Below are 20044 nucleotides of genomic sequence, written 5' to 3'. Positions count from 1 at the left end.
TTTTTTGTTCCGTTAGGTGAGAAGCTTCATATAATCTTGGGTCATAGCTGCTAACAGAGCATTATCAAAGGGTTATGGGTCTGGAAAAGACTATTAGAAATTCCCACTTTGTATAAGGTGAATTAATTTTTGTGATTCCTGGTGCATGTTTTGCCTGGTTTGTTCTTTAAAAACATTCAGTACTTATAAAAACCTTGCTTTCTTTTGGACTTCTTTCCCATACCAGTGATATGATCACACTCAGGACCTGATGTATTCAGTAGATGCTGCAATGCAAACACAGAGTGGTAAATGTTTAATATTAGCCATTAATAAAGCAGCTTTCTTGCCTGGATTCTTCTTTGACAAGATTGAAGGTGTGTAAAATTCTTCCCTAATGTTTCATCTCTGTTACTGTGATGCAAGTGTTCTGTCCTTTATCCTGTGTGTATTGCTCACATCACTGACATGGGGAAGGGTTTAATCATCCACTTTGTAGCAAGTACCTGAAACAGTTGAGATTCATCATCATTTAACACTATAATTCTACTTGTACTAAATAAATGTCATTCTCGCACTCCTTTTAATAATTCCCTGGTGGTTAGACTTGTGATCAGTGCCATGTGCTCATCTCTCTTTGATGCCCCAAATGACAGTGTTTGTCAGTGACAAGGGATGGAACTGGAGCAGAGTAGCACTGACCATGGGTGCAGGGTGGCAGATGAACTTCTCAGTGTATTGTTTGTTTTCAGCAAAATTGTCCTGAAGTTGTTGTGTTTTTCCATCTTGCCCAGGTTGGCTTCAACAGCAAAGTTACCCAGAAGGGCCTCCCTCTTCTATCACTAATAGTCACCAATGAATCCATTGTCACTGCTGCAGGAATGACCCAAGGGAAATCTCTGGCATGCCTTGTTTGGCTCTTAATGCACTTTGATTATGGCTTTACAACTATCTGGGCAGAGGTGTTACAAAAATTTAATAATTTCTATCTTCAGATAGTATCACAAGAAGGACTCAGAGCAGGTGTGTCCTGTGTCCACATTCCCACATTACCAAGGCACATAACCTATTCTAAAGGAATATTAAGTTGTTTTCTTGTGGCAAAGATGGAGCAGTAATCAAAAGGCAATATTGTTCTCTTCCAGAAGCCGAGGGTCAAAGAAAGTCAATGAAAGCTGCAGGGATGCTGTGAAGACAGCAGGTCTGCTTTCTGGCTGAGGGAGAGATGATGCAGTGCTTCCTCTCTGTAGGTCACTGGGGAAAAGGGGAACAACTTCCCTTTCTGCACCCAGGCATGACTGGAGTTGTTAGCTGGGCAGGGAAGGGGGGAACAGAAAAGGGGAACCTTCAGCTGCAGGAGTCAAGGCTGCTGTGGATGTGATTTGGGTGTCATTATAACCACAAAGCCCACGGGTGCAGCTGAGGTGGTCTCCCAGATTCCCAAACAGCTCCCTAAGCCCAGGAGAGCCCTTCTATTTGAGCTGGGTTGGTTTGCAGTGGTCAGGGTAGGGGGGCATCCTGTGCTCAGTCACACCCCTGATCTTATCACATCCTCCTTTGGCTGCAGCTAATCAAACACAGCCAGGCTGCTCTGAGGCTTTTCAGCAAAGCCACATGAGGAAAGCTCCCAGGAGCTCAGGCTTTCCCTAAACTGTGCTGAGAGAGCATTCCAGTTTCAGATTAGTTTACCTGGTTTGGGAACTGGCATGCTGCATTCTGAAATTCTGTCTGGGTTTTGAAAATGGAAACACCTGAGCACTATGGATTAAATGATGGCCAGCCTGCTGATACATTGCTCTGAAAGACTGTCTGGAACAATTGTGGGTTCATAGAGGAAAAAAAAAATAAGCTGGCATTTTTCTTTTCAGAAGTAGATCACAAAATTCTGGCCAGTGGCTTGTGAAAATTCCTACCCAATTCTTACAGTTTTTGAGTTCTGTACTATGGGTTAAAATATAATAAGATTAAATTTCATAGGTTTCTGGTTTTAAATTTAGAGGGTTTTTTATGATTTTCGATTACTGGTGTTAGTAATACTCTACAACTTTTTGCCTACATCCAAAGGCAAGTGTGTCTCTGCCAGCTGGGGCAGCTCCACCTAAGCCTGTTGTGCAGGATCATATCGATTAATAAATGTCTCCAGTGCAAATATTCCTCAGTGGTGGTGCAGACCTACAAGTCTGTTTTCTCCTTTCACAAATGAGTCAGATTTTATTTTGTGACACTTGAAACTAGTGACTGCTTCTCCTTGCTGATCTGATGTAACCAGTGAGATTTCTTACAAGAGTTGTTCTGAAATGGCTCATGCTCACATACTTAATTCAATATTCTGAAGAATGAGAACTTATTTGACCTATGGATTTTTTTTTTTTTAAATCAAGTATGGAAAGAAAAATCAAGAGGAGTAAATAGTTACATAGGGAGCTTGAATTCACTTGATATATTGTGTTTTATCACACGAATTATTTGCACTTCAGAATGGATGTAGATCTGGTATAGTGAAGGGTATAGCCATATACATAGCATTTTAGAATCTCCTGTTTTTTCTTAAGTGATGGACAATTATTTTCCAGAGAGGGCATGAACTCTGAAAGCTGGTGTCTGCAAAGTATTCTGGTGTCAGCTTCTCTTAATAAAAAGAGAGAAAATTCAAACAGAATCAAAAATGGAAAAGTACTGTGGGTGGGGAGATGGATTACACATAAATTAATGTGTACTTTCAGGCTGTTTTGTCATTGATGAGATATTTTTCAATACCTGTCGATGGCTTAATATCATATAAAAACATACATTTAATGGTGATGGGATAAAACAGGAAAAGAAAACTCCACTTTCAGGAAGGTCACAGAACCTCTGGGCTGGCACAGTAACACCTGGAGAGAAGGGAGAAGCTTGCAGTGACAATTCTGTAATCAGTTCATTATTTTCTGAACATACATTGTGATTTTTTTTCAGTGATTTTAAGGCTAAATTTAAAAGGTTCTACCCTGCTTAATGTGGTGCCTTATTGTCATATGACAGTGAGTCTGAGAGCTGACTGAAAAAAATTAAATGTGATAATTAAAACATTGTGATATAAAGTCATTCCAAAACCAGAAGTTTTGCATCAAAGAAACAGAAGATCAATTTTTCAGAAACTTTTGCTGTCATCTGCTGAAAATACACACTAACACTCTGTCTGTAAATGTCTCAGAAGGGACAAGGCTGAGCATGCTGGGGACTGCTCCATTGTGGTTTCATTCTTGAAAACTATTTGTCGTGTGACTGCAACTCACACTTCTAGTCATCCCAGAGTAGGGGAATTCATGCCAGGGAATGTTACCTTTTGTCTGTAGAACAATTCTGTTAAAAAAAAAAAAAATCCATGTTTTAAGAGTCTTTGTTGCCCCTGGAGCAGTTGAAAAGTGATGCTGCCTTATTTATGTCACTCTTATTTATGCCACTCTTATTTATGTCATTCTTATTTATGCCACTCTTATTTATGTCACTCTTTTCCAGGGAGGGGAACACAGCTCTAGTGTTTGTGTTGAGTGAGTTTTTTTTTGTAGCCTGCCACCAGATGGAGTTATTTTCCTAAAGAAGTTCGTCCTATCTCTTAAGGAAAGCCCGAGGGTAGTCAGTATTGCTTCCTTGTTTTGTCACTTAAAATCATCTATTGTCAATGACCTGTTACTGGACTTTTATTAATTATTGTATTTGTTTGTTTTGCTTTGTTTTTTCTTTTTCTTGTGTTTGTTTTGTTTTGTTTTTTGTTTGTTCGTGTGCTTGTTGGTTTTTGTTTTTTTTTTTTGGGGGGGGGTGAACTTCGATTTTTAAAATTCTTTTGAGGGAGCTGCAAAAGCCAGGCTGACACTTACATAACTTCCTATATAACAAAGCTAGGATTTTAAAAGATTAATTTTACTTCGTGTCTCAGTTCAACTGGGAAAAAGAGGGGAAAGTCCGTGTAAAGTGCATTTGTATTTAAGCTGATCCTTGATCCTGGAAATTTTAATGACAGAAAAAGTGAGCAGATAGAAGCAGTCTCCCAGGCTGAAATGCATTGAAATGTAGATACACAACAGGTAACAGGAAGTGAGTCCGGTTGACCAAGTCTCCATTCATTCGGGTTTTGGTGGACAGTGAGCAGCATGTGCCGCTCTGCTGGCAGTGTCTCGGGTCACAGCCTGGGCAGTGTCGCCAGGGTCCAGCAGCCGCGCCCAGCCCAGCAGAGCCGTGCTGGCGGCCCCGCAGCATTCCCGGCACCTGGCTGAGGGGTTAAAGCTCGGCTCATCCTCTGCCAGCCTTGGGCCCAGCTCTCTGGGCACAGAGCCCGCTGTGCGGAGCTTTTGTGGCTGAAGAAACCACCGGGCTGATTTCTCTGAGGAAATAATTCTCTGGAGCCGCTGAAGGCTCCCGGCCCTTGAGCAGGTTTGGAGGGAATATCGCTGATGCCATCCACGATCTCTGATCGAGGACATTAAACCCGGCGTGCATTCAGATGGCTGATGCTGCTCCATCTCCCTGAGTCCTGCAGTTTCTCACTTCCCTGCTTTGAGGGTCAGATGCTCTGAAGCCAATTTACATCAATTCCTGGCACTGTTTTTAAAGGAAGCAAGAGGGAACAGCGTGGAGTCTCACTTTCTGCCAACAACAGGAAGCTCACGCTCTTTGTCAGGGAGTTTGCTCCAGCCATCCCTTCTCTTGGGCCAACACATTTCTGGAGCGCGGGTTTGGTTTTCCACAGAGCCCCGCTCAGCAAATCCGTGGAAAGGCGGCGCGGACGGGCGGGGCAGAGCCCGATGCCGCTGCTGCAATTCCCTTCTCCCAAGGGAGGGTTTGGCACAGAGCCCGAGGAGAGGGAAATGGTGACAACACCCTGTCTGTCTGTCTGTCCCGCGGGCCTGAGCGCTGGAATCCCGCTCAGGGTGGTGGACATGGGGAACACACGGGGAAGAGCTGCACTCTTGGATCATGTACTGAATATTCCTGCCTAAAGCAGGCCAAGGTACCCCGGGGGATCCAGAAATTTGTTGTGTAGATTTCCGAGATGATCACAGAACAATCCAAAATCCCTATTTCATTTCTTTCTCCTAATACACAATTAAAATTGAAACTGATATAAGACTACCATAAAAAAAAACAAACCTTAAATCCCTTCTCTGTAATATTCATCTTTGGGGCAGCTCTTTCCAGGCTCACTTTTTGTGATTGCATGTGATGATTGTACTATTATTTATATTGTTTTTTTTTCCTTATCACTGCTGCAAAACTTTTTAGAAAGCTCACTGCAGAAGCCATACCTGCCTTCATCCCTCCCTGTGTTTTCCTGCTGCAGAGGCAGGCTTAGTCTAAACACAAGAAGTGCAATTTCCTGAAGAATTATTTTTTAAATTTTAATACCTCCCCCCCAAAGTACATTTTTTATCTTGTGTAAATTTCTCTCCATCTCTCTGCTGCCACCAAACCTCCTGGCATTTGTTTCTTCTAGTCTTTTTCTTTCTAACTTCATGCTAGCAGACTTGTCAGGGCATCCTGTGGGGCTGGGTGTCTCCAGCCTCTCCCTCTTCCCCCTGCCCTGGAAGCTTTAACTTGCTTAGCACCGATGCAGCCCTGGGCTGGAGAAGAACCACGGTCCTGCTACAATATTCATGACACAAAATTATGGAAGTAGCACCAGACTTTGTAGCAAAAGCACACAGCAGAGATAGATGTGGAAACGAGGGGGTTTGAGTCGAATATTTCCCTGATTGCAAAGGAAATTAGGCAAGCAGTTTATACAGGAGAAGCAGAACCAAAAGGAAAGCTCTTTGCTTTCCCCCTCGGCACACAGTGTTTCTTCAGAGAAGCTGCGGTGATCCTGCAGAATTAGACAAGGAGGGTGTAACAAGTTCTTCCCTATTTTCTGGAAATCCTACCCTCTTTCCACAGCTTATCTGAAGTTTCTATTTTGCACGTTCCTATTTGTGCAAAGTTTGGGCGAGCCTCATCTTTTCAGTTGCAAATGAGTCTCTAACTAAAGCCCTCATAGGCTGACTTTCAAATTTTTTTTTTTAATTTTTTAAATTTTGTTGTTGTTGTTGTTTATTTTTTGTTTCTTCCGTGGCATTGGGAGGGCAAATGGGGTAATTTTGTGTTGTGTTTTTGAAGGCTTAGAAAAGCATCCCAACTTGTTAAATCAGTTGGTCACCATAAAAGAGGTGTTTGAGAACATTACATATCTGTAGAAAAACTGAGAGAGGGCCCACAGGGCTGTACACCAGACAGAGAGCCCCTGTCCCAGCATTATTTTCCATTTTTATCTGCATCATTTAAAGACATTTGCAAAGCAAAAGCTAACTTCAACAACTAATCATGGAACAGGTTACGTGTCTTGGTATGTTTGGTCAAAATATTCAGTGAATTTAGGCAATTTAAGATGTTTTCATTAACAAATAAGTGGAAGGAAAACTGGCAGCTCTTGTTTAAATAACATAAATTATTGAATATTTTGAATGAGACACATATGTAGTATTGACACATATAGTACATGTGCACAAACACACATTCTTTAATGTAATGTAAAGCCTGACTTCTTAGTCTTGTGGCCTTTTTTCAATTCTTATCTGTTAGTGTAAGGGTCTACAAGTGGGGTTTACTGTTCACCTAAGAGGAAGCCTAATCTGTGGCTGGAGAATACACAAGTATTAGGAGACCTGTTTCCCAATCCCAATGTTGTCAAAACCCTATTGCACGAGCTTGCATAAGGAATTCAGGGAGCACTTTGTCCTTCAATTTCACTTCAGGGAAGGGATGGATATAGTTGCTTCACACTGGTGCTGCTGTTTACAACCTTTCAGAAAAAGTATCTTGAATTTTGGAAACTATAGAATAAATTTGAAGATAACAGGAAGAAATTGTATCAACTTTTGGTTCAAAGTAATTTCCATTCCATAATCTTAGGCACACAGACATGCACTCATCTCAAAGTCAACAGAGCTACACACCTGCTGTATTGGAAACAAAAATGGATATTCTTCAGAACTCTGTATCTCCAGAGAACAGGATAGTAATAAAATATTTTTTTAAAATTAATGACAGCATCAAGTGAATTATTTAAAAGGACTTAAGCCACACAATTATCTTTTTTTCAGGTATTGAAGACAAAAAGGAAGTGTGAATGTATGGTGGGAACACCTGTGGTGGCTGCCTGGATTTGGCAGGGGTGGGGGGTAGGGAGTTGTCACTAAGATACAAATGGAAGAATAGTTTTAGTTCAAAAATTGATTTCAGGTTTAAGGATAATCAGGAGAAGAGGACAACTCTCCCATAGTATAGTAGGCACTATAATAGGCATGCAGCCATTAAGAAAAGTGGATTTTTTTTTCCCCTGAAATGCACTAGCTTTGGCTTTTCTTAATTCTGTGGTAATAACCCTTATGGTAGAGAGTAATTTCTTCAATGCTGAACTTGATATGTTAATTTTTCCACCCAATCTTCTACTACCCTTCATTTCCCTTCTGGTCTGCCTATCACTTCTGGTACATTTCCTCCTACCTTCAGTGACCAATGAGCTATCAAGAAGTATTATTGAAACTCAGGCAGATGCCTGTAGTCTCCTTCTCCTGGCTTGGACTTTGGAATTTTGTTGAAAATTATTAATTTTAGATGACTTGTTCTATTAACACATGCATTTCATTGTTTTCCTAAAACCATTACAGTTTTTCTTTCTCTTCTCTTTCTGCTGATCAGGATCCCAGCTTTGTTTAAAGGTCAATTAAATGTGATGGAGCTGTGGCTCAGGGAGAAGCAGCTGCAGGGTCTGTTGGTGCTGGGTGATCCTCAGGAATCTGAGTATTCTCACTTACTCAGTTTTACCCAGGTCCCTGCAGAAGAAATTCTCTTGTCAGGTACTATCATGATATCATAATATAATTACAATATACCCTACAAAACTGGCTGATGTCTCAGCCTCGATTACAGAGAGGTGGCAAGACAGATGTTTCCAAAGCAGAAGTAACCATTCTAATTTGTACCAATACTTAATGAGTCCAAAAACCCCCTCCGTACATGTGAGTGCTCAGCACAATTCCCATGTGCATTTGCTAGACTATGCAAATAAAACACCATCTCTATTATTAGCTAGGAACTAAGTGACTGAATGCAAAGCAAAAATATAGAGTTTGTGAATGTTTCAGAGCTGGACTCGGGGAGTAAATCACTTATGTGCTGTGCTAAAACAAAACAAAACAAAAAAGTAAAATTTATGTAACAGGGCTTTGGTTATTGCTCAGAAATAAGTTTTTGGCAAGTATTTGCACCCTCTTCTTTTTCTTCAACACAATGGAGAGTACGTCTATATTCTCTCCAATGGCTGCACTGAAGAATCTCTATAAGGTGATAAAGGTATATTTTTGTACACTGCAACTATCAGGGAAATAAACCTGGAGTGTTTGAATCCAGATTTGAACAACTCTTAACATTAAGAGCTCTGTGGTTCTTCCTTCTGATTTATATGACATATTAAGACTGTAGTTTCTTTAATCCTTGTCAATGCAACAGGGACGCAATGAAGTAAAAGCTGTAATCAAATTGCTATTACTATCTCCTTTGAAAAGAAAATAGGGAGGAATAGAAAAAGAAAACTCCCTCTTTTACTTGTAGTATGCATTCATCTATGTTTTAAACTGGTCCCTCAATACTCAGGTTATTTTCCCAGTTGTTTTGGTAAAGTGCATGCAGGGCTGGCAGTTGCAAAGGCTCTGATGTGTTGGTGAGGCTTTGCAGACAGAGGGTCTCCTATCCCTGCTCCCCCAGGCACATGATCTTTCCCCAGGAAGGGATGCCAGACTCCTCTGGGACCCTTGGCTCTGTTCTTAGTGATAAGGAGATTACAGGAGATGTTAGCCCAGGTTTGTGGTATCCTGTATTCAGGCTCTATGAGTTTTGGTGCATGAAAATAGAGGAGATGAGCTCAAGGTCAGTTCTGCTGCTTGTTGAAATGTTCATGGACTTCAGATTGAAGAATCAGAGCATGCTGAAACTGGTCACTAAAATGTCAACTGATTGAGCAGAGATCAGGGTTTTAGCCCTGAAAGCTTCAGTGGAGACCTGAGGACTCCCACCAGAGGTATCCCTAGAAGAGAGCTGAGAGCAAACCCCAGGCAAGCAGTAGGGTCACATTTAAGATTTAATCTGGTTGAACCTTGAGTGGGAAACAAGAAGTGAAAACTGTCAACTGTGCCCAGATCCATTCAGATCACTTCTAGGGACAGTTTTGATACCAAATTATCCTTGTTATGCAAAGTTCCTCACCAACCGGCTGGTTCCCAGTTATGCATGGGGAGAAGCAGTGGCCACATCTGCTTCCCGTTTTGCCGTTTCGGAGACGAGCCATCTGTTTGGCCTCATCCCGAACAGCCTGCTTGGGGCTGATTAACTTCCTCACCCCCACCAGCTCCTGGCTCACTGTCTGCTGCAAGGTGTAGATTTTTTTTCTACTTTTTTGCTTTTTTTTCTTCTCTAACTGCTCATAAACCAGAACCTTCACTTCTCTCCCTAGGGACAGGAAGGCGTTGGTTTGTGTGATTTGCAGCCGCACCAGCGGCAGGAACAGCAGCAGCTGCTCTCTGTCATTCACGTTTCATACGTGTGGTCAGGACAGACAAAACCAGGAATTGTTCCATGTCCTGGGATGGCTTTAAAGCAGTGAGACCTTTCTCTATATGAAAAGTAAAAATTAAAAACAAAAAGAAAATAATAATAAATGCAGCAGAAATCTTGCTGCAGTTAACAGGGATCTGTTCATTTGGCAAGAGTGGAGTTTAAGTCATACTTGTGCAGCCTTTTATGTTTAAGTGTGATTGACTCCTGCTGTCTGAAGACCAGCATTGGATTTCTCACTTCCATCTATCCTATTTTCAGTGAAACTTTGCAAATTTTTGTCCCTTCCTGTTTTCTGCATGCCCATCTTCTGGCCATTACAGCAGGATTTCAGAAATGCAGCATGTCTGCTGCTGCCAGTGGCTGCAGTTCAGCAGCCCTGAAAAGTCAAAGTCTGTGTGGCCAAAATAAACAAGTATCAAAATTTAGAAATTGGGATAATGGATGTCTTGTTAAGATTAAGCATTCTATTGCCTTCTACAGGCCAGGCCTGAGGAATTTTTGTCTTTCATGATATGTTTTGGCCAGCATTTGTTCTCACATACAATTTTCCTTCCAGACAAGAAGCTTCCTGTGTTTCATGCTGGTGGACACAGCCTGGCTGGCCCATAGCAGGGAAGGATGTCCTGGAGATCTGACCCACAAGACAGGCATGAACAGTTTGTTCAGAAATCAAATATTTTGATTTTCCAGCTGCAACATTTTCAGTTTCCAAATTGTCGGTGCTGCTGAAACATGAAGCTTTCAGTGAAACCTTTTCCTTTCTTTTTGACCATCTCACAAGCTGACAAAAGCAGTGTGATATCCTCAGTGTATTGGCAAAGTCAGGAGCATTTCTAACTCCTTTTTCCCAAGTAAGATGTTGAGTGATTCACACACACACAGACACACACACAAACACACACACAGTATCAAAAAGTCAGAAAATTGTTACATTATCAGATCCACGTGCTCCGGGTCTGGCTCTGAGTTCTCATTTTGGTATCTCTAAAATATTTGTGTGTCTTTTAGTGTATTTCTTGATTTAAAAAACATTGCTTGTTGAGCAGAGGTTAATGCTGTTTTGGTGTTTTGATGCCAATGTATGGATTGGGAAGTCGCTTTGGGCACTTGAGGCTGGAAATAATCACCCGTGGTAGGTGCAGGTTTTGTCTCTGTGACAATTTGTATCTTGGCAGCTGCCACAGTTTCTGATGTAAGTTAATCAAGCTATGGGAGTAGGAAAAAATATAAATGTGTTGATTTGAAGGAAGTCTTTGAAATGTAACAGATAAGAGACCCAGAACAGATTTTTAGGTACACAAACTTGCATTTAAATCTGTGGATGTCTCTAGCTCAAGGATTTAATAACACTGATTGAGAATATTAAATTTGGTCTAATTTTGTGTTTATTATTATTATTATTAAACAGATCATATTTGTTTTGGAGAAAAGTCACCAGCTGAAACAGAAGTCTGTAGTTTGTTTCATTTGCTGAGAACCAGCTATGATGGGGAACAAAGAAATTAGTATGCTAGTTCCTTCTTATATTATGTAGTCATAGTTTATGATGAAACTATACCACAAAAACTTAAGGAACTTAGGGAATATTTAGATTTTGGGAACCTGTAAAAGAATTAATTGTAATACTACTAGGATTTGTTTTGGGGTTGTTTTTCATTTTTTAAAAATCTCATTTTGTTCATAGTAATAGAGTTTAACAAATGGAAATATTTCTGAAATTTTATAAATGGTTCTTTTTCTGAGCAAAACACTGATTCTTGTTTGCATTAAATATGTGATGTGAAATTTACTGTGCTGGAATCCGAAGGAAACAGGAACACCCACAGAGAAATCACCTTTGTTATGGCAATAGTAGAAATAATTTCTCAGTGTTTTATTTTGAATTACCATGGCTCTACATGCAGAAGTAATTGTGTTCTGTAATGACTCCATCTGGTTGGTGGGAGGGAAGGGTGCAAGGAGAGGGCTGGAGGGGAAACACTTCTAGAAGTCAGCTGCTTGCAGGACCTGCGTGTTTGGGATGGGCAGGGACACTCTGGATAGCAGCAGCCAGCTCAGGGCCTGATCCTCACTGGAGCTGGCTGAGCAAGGCTGCCTCACCTAGGGCACAGCCTGGCTGTTTTGGCCGTGGAGTTTGGGTTGCAAGGCCAGCATGCATGGACTCTCCCTGGTGTGGGGACAGCACAGATGGGCTCCTCATGGGGCTCTACCTGCACCTCTCACTCTGTGTCCCCTCCCGCACTGTCACCACCCACAGACACAGAGCCGTGCCCAACGCCTCCTTCACCCACGAGTGACAAAAATATTTTGGGGCTTGGGGTTTTTATCTTGTTCTCTTGTCTCAAAAGATACATCTCAGCTTGCAGACATAATTCAATAACATTTCCAATTTTTATGAAATTGCTTTTTTTTTAAATACAATATTCTCAAAGAAAATGAAGTTACAATATAAAACCACAGAAAAAAAAAAAGTGTAAATACAACTTTTTCTATTCAAAAAGGCAGTGTCTGGGGAAGGAATGGGAAGCAATTATTTTTTACTTTTAAAAAACAGATATAAACTTAAAACCACTTACATATTTACTCCTTTTAAAGGTCAACTAAGCCATATCAGGGTATTGCACCATAGCAAAAAAGAGAAAAAAGAAGATTACACTAAACTTTTCTGAGGGCACAGTTTGTTTCAATGCACACATACACAACATTCTATTTTCATGCCATCCTTGCATATGTTCATAAATAAAATTACTGAAACACTTGTTTCTAAACAAAATGAAGATGACTTTGTGCAAAAGAGAAAAAACACTGGAAAAAGAAAACCTAAAAAAGCCCTTAGTGAACAGGGAATGCCATTTGCTCTGCCTTTAGACTATGCCCTGATACACTGTGTCTTAATATACTTACTTATACTACTGTACTTTTTATTATACAACATCAACATATTCTGTTATAGTATAAATAAGAAAACTCCAGAGCCAGGAAACAAACCCACTGTGAGTGACAGTGCATCAATGTCATACAAACCATTTTAGATATATATACACATACAAATGTATATAAAATATTAATGATGCACAAAGCCGCAGAGAGGGCATGTGCACGTCAACAAGAGGAGAGACACAGGGACTCAGACACGTGTGTGTGTGTGTGCACAGAGATGTGGTGAAGGTAGCAAATCTACCCAGGAATCAGAAATCACCTTTCAAAGCTGTGTTTGAGGCACACTCGAACTCTGCTGGAGCTGTGCTTGTTTACACGGTTTGTGAATGTGGCTTTACTTGTGTTGGTAAAAGCAAAGAAACAAAATCACCTGAGTGAGCTGCTGTCTCCCTCCCCTCTATAGCTGGGACAGCCTTAAAATCAAGGGTGGAAAAAATTTTGACATGGGGTGCATAGTGACCCAAACCTAAGAAGAACAGGAAGGAGCTCTAAGAGCAATAAAAGCAGAACATTTCTGTAAAGCCAATGTCTGATCTCACACAGGACATTGCAGCAGGGCTGGGAAATTACTTTGTCCCCTCTTGTTTGGCATCAGTTAAAATAGGATATGGGTAAGAACAACTCAATGTATCCCTACCAGCTGTGAAAAATGAACCCATTCCAACTGTACTTAAAGGTAAAAAAATTAAAGGAAACTCATCCAAGTTACCCCCTACAAAGTCCTTTTCAGATCAATCCTATACAAAATATTTGGCAACACCTTGTTGCCAGGTATAGTCTGTCTTGAAGCTGAGTGTGTAGCAGGCATTGATGATGAGACCATGGCTGGGACATGAAAGTGGCCAGGGATTCCTTGTGCCCACCCCTCGTGCAGCCTCTTGGGCTGGGAGGTAACAAGCAGTAACTCTCAGCTGAGTTATAATGCAGGAGTAGAGGGCATCAATAAAGACCCTCGAGGCAACTGAGTTCTGATGTGGGAATAGATCACCTTGGGGTCTGTAGTTCACGTTGCTCATTTTTGGGGATAACTTGTACTACTAATGTGTGTGTTTTCCCTGCTGTGGATGCGTGCACTGGTCTGTGGGCATTCCTACACAGCATTCACCTCTGCTGACAAAGTCACTGCATTGCCAGGCTCTCCTGCATGTTCAGTGTAAAAACACCACCATGCCCACGTGTCCAGTGAAGCAAGAGCCTCACAGCTGGCAGGAACCTCAAGCCAAGGCTTGAGGCTGTGCAAGCACACATTTGTGATTCATTTTTTCATCAGTGTCCTTCCTCAGCTTCAATGTTGTTGCTCCTGACCTACACCTGCAAAAGTGAAAGCAGAAGAAGGAACTCGGCATGCCTGTAACAGTATGTGTATATGGGAAATGCTTATCAAATATAGCTGCAAAAGTAGTATCAGGCCACACTGGCCCAGGGACCAGCACTTCATGGTCCCATCTAACCTGTTTTATAGTAAATACGTGTGCTTGCATGCACCTGTGAGTGGAAAATGTGTAAATGTATGACAAGACTGCTAGTCTTGTTGGGTATTTGACTGTGTTTTCTGCAAAATATCCATCCTTATATAGAGTGGAAGCATTCATATATTAAGTTAATAAGATGGGTTATTTTTATGAATGTTGCCCAGGATATATTGCAGCACCAATAACAGGTTTTTATGCAGCTGCAAAAATTTTATTTTTGCTCAGTCTTAAAGCATGAGGGTGTTCAGGGACAAAAATGAAATATTTGGAAGAGAAAGCTAAGTAGAAGTTTAAAATAGAGATTTTTTTTTAATTTTTTTTTTTTTATCAGATGTGTTTGGAGTTAAAATCTATTTGTCATAGAAGTTTGGATTCTAATTGAAGCTACAGCACCTGCAGCAAAACCCACCATGGAAAAAGATTTTGGTGGACTTTTCTGTAGTCTGCAAAGTGCTGTAACCTCTGATCTCCATTCTGCAAAACCCAACATTTTTATATCTTAAGAGCAGTTCCACTGAAGTAAAAGCAACTCAAAGCACTTAGTGAAATGACTGGTTGGATAGGAAGTAAAGGCTCTCCACACTTTTGTGGGCCTTGGTCCCTCATTAAATGGCAAATGCCAGGAAAAAAGAAGACGGCTGCAAATTTTGACTGGCTGGTTTAATTAATCTCAGTGATTTAAAAATAATCAAGTGCAACACTTATGAGTAGAGCCACAAAATTTACAAGAGGATATCTTCTGTGTAAGCAAAATGGGATTTTTTTTGTATCTAGGAGAGGGACATTTGGATATTTTCCAGACAGTTTGAAAAGATAAAAAATGTGTTTAAGGAGACTCCCCACACATATACTTATCTACTTTCTCAACTGTACATCATACTTTTCTAAATAACTAAAGCTTTAAAGAGAAAGAAAAATTAAATACATTGTAACTTTTATATGCAGAGAAAGGAGGGGTTGCTTAACAAAAAGTGGGGTTTATTGGATAGGAAGAGAAAATGTTTATTCAAAGAAAAGCCAACAATACCCTGTTTCTATACATTAAATGCAATTCATACTTCACAGAATATATTACAAGGGTGTTTCTTCTATCTTTTGCATTTCTGCTTACCTGCCTAGTGACATAAACAAGGCATGCTGTGCTATCAATAGCAGTAGTACCCTTGCAGGTGGAAATGTTCTAATTCTTACCACCAAAGCAACTCAGAACCCTCTGGCTGAGGGGGGAACCTCATCCCACCCTAGCTCTCCATGAAGTTCTCTGAGATGGGTCCCTCCATCTTTAGTTGAGTTCAATGTTCTCAAAAGAGTCAAATAATTCCAGAAATCAAAAAACCACACATCTGGTAGAAGAGCCCTATGCTCAAGGTGTTAAGAGAGAAAGCCTGGCCACTGCTGCCTATTGTGTCCTCGTTGTGTGGAGCATTCTGCACGTGGTTAAGAGTTCTGGCAAGGGGGGCTTGCAAGAAGCATCAATTCAGGGAAGGGCTTTCAGCTATGTGACTACAAAAGCTCTACTTACATTACTAAAGGATTTTGGTGATCAAACATTTTCAGTAAAAACTCATTTTAGAAAACTGAGTTGCAATGCATGCTACCAAAACAAAATCCCTGTTCTTGTGGGAGAACATTGCTGAACTTCTGATTCTCGTGTGACTTTTACTGTCCAGCTGACTTTTGCTTTGTTGCTTTCACGGCTCGTGCAGCTTCAATAATGCAGCCATTGAAGCTTGGTATGTGGCAGTGTTTTAACCCATGTGGAAACGGTGCTCCCCTCGAGTTATGTGGGAAGAGAATTCGTACCTGTCCTGGCTGTGGTAGCCACACATGTTGCATTCAAAAGGATCACGGAACCCGTGGCAGCCCATATGGATTGTATACATCACATGATCCAAGAAAAGGACTCGACAGTGTTCACACTTGTAAACTCTTACTTGCTCCCCGTTGCTGCTGATCACTTTGAAAGCATCCTGGGAATTGTCAGTACCTGCTCTCAAGACATCGTATTGCCTGTTTTCTTCTTTTATAGAGATGCCGTTTCTTGCATGGGCACCTATGTGGTTTGTCAGGTAGATCAAACCACTGCGCTCCTCATTATTGCTCTCTGTATCTGTTGAGTCTTGGCAGCTGTTGCTGGGAGAGACATCTCGTTCAGAGGAGACAGACTTGGCTTTGGAAAGCAGCAATAAGTTTTCCACTGCACTGTCCTGAGGGAGGTTGGAGCGAATCTGATTGTCCCCGAGAGGTTTGTGGAGCTGATACATGGGGCTGATGACAGGCACCACCTCAGAGCCACCCGGAGGAGTCTGGACGAGGGGACGCAGGGACTCTGCCCCCAGGTAACTGATGGCATTGTTGATGGCCTGGTCGATCACGTGTGTCTGCATGAGTTCGTTCTCCTTCTCGTAGTTGAGGCTGGCATCGTATGGAAGATCCGGCAAACATTTGTCACCTGCAGTGAAACACAGTGAGGGGTTAGAGGGCCAATTTCTACATGATTAAGGAAATGAATTACGTGGATTAATAAAACAGAGAAGAAGGGAGTTGAATGAATCCACCTCTGAAATCCACCTAAGGTATTTACAGTTCTCTAATACAGCTGCTCAGAAAAGTGGTAGGTTGACAGTCTGTTAGTATGCACTAGACTCACGGGAGCTACAGATCCAGTGCTTTGTCATGCCTTTCTCATTTCTCACTGGTGTCCCCTCATCTGCCTCCTACAGTGAGCAGAGGCACTGCCTCTGTGGCTGGTGAAGCCGGTGTGCCCGCACAGCCACAGCGAGCTTGGTCTGATGCTTCAGAGCATGAAGCACATTATCAATATTTTTACCTAAAGTATTACATTCTTCTACTGGAAATTTTATGGTTTATGGTTTAGTTTCAGACCTTCAGTTTCTTAGAAATAATCCACATCAGCAATGTGGTCATATATATGGCATTTTGGAGAAAAATCAACAAAAACTTTATTTTTCGTATTGCTACCATCACCACACACCTACCGTAAGCCATGTCAGACACATTACCAATAGCTACCCATATTCCTAAATATTTTGTGTCAAAGAGTTGTGTGTACAGGAGCAATCTAGAATCACATTAAAAAATTTAAGTACATTTGTAGTTGGAGCATATTTTTCCTACAAGGTAGAAGGCCCTATCTAGAGAAAGATTACTTGTTAATTGTAAGTTTGATTGTGACGGGATGCCAAAAGTAAGGGGTAAATCTATACATTTCTTCTGTTAATCACTGCACTAATGTATATTTAGATAGATACCCCAGTACTGAATGCTGAGTTTCACTATAATTTTGTCCAAATTACTGGACAGATAGCAAAACATAGAAGGCAAAAGTTAGGAGTGGAAAAAAACTATTTAAATGCACAGATGCTGATTTTATGAACTTGAGAAGTCTTCTCTAACAATGTAAACCATCAAAGTTATTACCAGGGGCTTAATAAATTCACGTAAATCTAAAGAGGTAAAAGATTTTCACAGGCTCCTATGGTCTACCAATAATATATTGTTGATAGTCTGGATGGATTTTCTAGCTCTTCAGATCTTGGGAAACACTAAAAGCCACAAACATTTCTGTGAGATGCTGTCACCATTTCCTGAACAACATGAAATTTACTGGAAGGTCTTGGAAAGTCCTAATTTGTAGGAAGAAATGATAACAGAAGCATGAAAATTTTACCAGAAGATCTGCACATTAATTTATCAACAATTTGCCCCCCAGTTTCTATTCAAATTGACCATTCAAAGTCAGTGAGGAGACCAAAAACCTTCTAGCATGACACTTTTGCAATGATGGAGGCTAAAGTGTAGGAAATCTTGCGGTCTACATTTCCCACAAGATATGGTTTCATACCAGTTCCATGCTCTGCAAGCAGAGAAAGAAATACCCTGATCATTGCATAAGTTCCTATGGGAGATGTAGGGTACAGACACCTTCTAGCTGCTATGCTACACAAGCTTCCAGTTCCTCTTGTTGTCTTACCCAATCATTCTGCCAATTCAAGCTGCATTCTTTTTTTATCCTTTAGAATGTTATACTTTTCAGGCAGAATTGCCTAAGATTCAAAATAGGCATTGTAAAAGACTCTTGAATTAAATACAGAAAATCTCTCCTAACATGAATGCATGCACTTTATTCAAGGACAAAAAAAATGAAACAAATATCATTCATATTCCATGGACACTGCACACAATTGAAAAATGGGACTGGTCTTCAATATAAGCAAATTTTGGGCATCAAGAAGGCATGATTTAAATATGTTTTTTGGGTAGTATCTGCTTTATGTAGCATAACTAGTTGGTAGTTGTGCTGAGAGGATCAAGTGTTCATAAGAAAAATTTGTTTCCAAGCAAAGTGTCTGAATCAGACACAAAGTTAGGGTAGGCAGGTACCATTTCTATACCTGAGCAATGCAGTAATACTTGCACTCATTAAAAATAATAGCTCATTTCTGTGCTTATTAGAGCATAAGTAAATTAAACTCCTAATGGTTTGATGCACTTCAAGGTTTGCACTACTCAGAATTCTGCAGCAGGTACTTAAACAGTAAAAATTCACTCAGTGCATGTGGGCATCTTTCCTCTTAGTATTTTTTAATCCCATTCTTGGCTGCCTATTCTTTTAAACATTAGAACCATATGTCAACTTTTCATGCAGTTCTCACTATCTGGTTTGGATGGCCCAGTTCTTTTGGGTTTGGAACTATTCCAGTTTGGAATACAGAGAGAATTTTACAGGTAACTGGATGTATTTGTTGAACAACATAATTTTTGAAAAGTAATTAATTTAGTCTTGAGAAAAACTAGTGAAGCAGAAGACTCTCCATGCCTTAGGTGAAGGATGCCATTTGCTCCTTCGTCCTGTATTTCAGCACAGGTTTTGGGATGACATGATAATCTACAGGAACAATAAACATGTTTTAGCATCCAAGAGCTCTTCTCACCAGTCAGCACAGCCTTGCATTAATCAGCATTGTATGAAGCAGCAGATGAGGATTGGAAAGGAAAGGATTTGGGAGCATTTTCTTGTTAGAGAAGTTATTCCTTTTGAAGATTAACAAATTTCTAGAAATATATGCTGTCAGTAGGTTGTCTTCTACACTGTACCCTGAAAAACTGACAGGAAACTCAGCCCTCCTAAAACTCATAGTTAAACTGGCTGTCTTTACCATTTCTCAGGGTGAACAAAGAAAAAGAGAGTGAAATAGCCAGTCCACACCCAAGGATACTTGCTACTACCTTTTAAATTTTAGCACTTCTGGTCTTCCTGGAACTTTCATAGAATTAGTATCATGCCTAATGCAAGCAGTTACTAGAATGTCTAAACTAGTCTGGTTGGCCTTACATATATATTATAGTTGATATACTTTTGGTATCTATTTCTACTACTGCCCTTTAATTAGGATAAGCATTTCTTATCTTTGACTACCTCCCAGAATTGTTGTATTTGGACTTGAAAAAAGCCTTGGAATTTAATTTAAAACCTTTTGGTACACCTCCTGGCATAGATGAAACTCCCCTTTCCTCATATAGGAAATACTAATTTTACTTTCACCCCTGTGTCCTTGTTGAAGAAAGTATATTTACATTTTCTGGCAAATATAAACTGGTCCTTTTTTTGTCTCAACTTTTGACTGAATGTGCATTTTGCTTAAGAGACTTTATTCTAATTGTCTCATATAGAATTACATTTTTTTAAATGCATAGAGAATTAAAAAAAGAACCTAACTAAATATAGGTACATGCTGTCCTCTGATCTCCCATATTTTTATTTATTGAAGACTAAACTTACATAGCTGACAAAATATTGTCTGTGGATCTCACAAAACTGATGTAATCTCTACTTAGCATGGGCCTAATAAGCAGAAAAATATGGGTAGCCTACATTTTTATAGGCTTAATGTAAAATGTTTCATTGTTAAGAGAAGAACTGCTATGTGCAAATAGGCATTAAGTTTTTGCATTGTTCATAGAATATACACAAAGGGCCCTTCACTTAGGTACTGTTTTCAGACATA

The 20044-nt window shown here is 40.4% G+C and overlaps 1 protein-coding gene across 20 annotated transcripts in view; it reads right to left on the bottom strand.

The window, feature by feature from the left end:
• Window positions 1-11913: 11913 nt before the first annotated feature.
• IKZF1 (IKAROS family zinc finger 1) overlaps window positions 11914-20044 on the bottom strand; it is a 95940-nt gene continuing 87809 nt past the window's right edge. For 8 of the 20 annotated variants that reach the window (XM_079300882.1, XM_079300886.1, XM_079300885.1 and 5 more), the window contains one exon: window positions 11915-16467. In XM_079300882.1, coding sequence (XP_079157008.1) covers window positions 15764-16467 — 704 coding nt within the window. In that variant the 3' untranslated portion in view covers window positions 11915-15763. Of the gene's footprint in view, window positions 16468-20044 lie in introns of all 20 variants that reach the window. The other 12 variants (XM_079300884.1, XM_079300890.1, XM_079300874.1 and 9 more) reach the window with 5 other exon arrangements.

The sequence above is a fragment of the Erithacus rubecula genome, assembly GCF_903797595.1.
Source record: "Erithacus rubecula genome assembly, chromosome: 3".
NCBI lineage: Eukaryota > Metazoa > Chordata > Aves > Passeriformes > Muscicapidae > Erithacus > Erithacus rubecula.
Note: the sequence above shows the minus strand (reverse complement) of the source record. Positions and strands in the feature narration are given on the sequence as shown.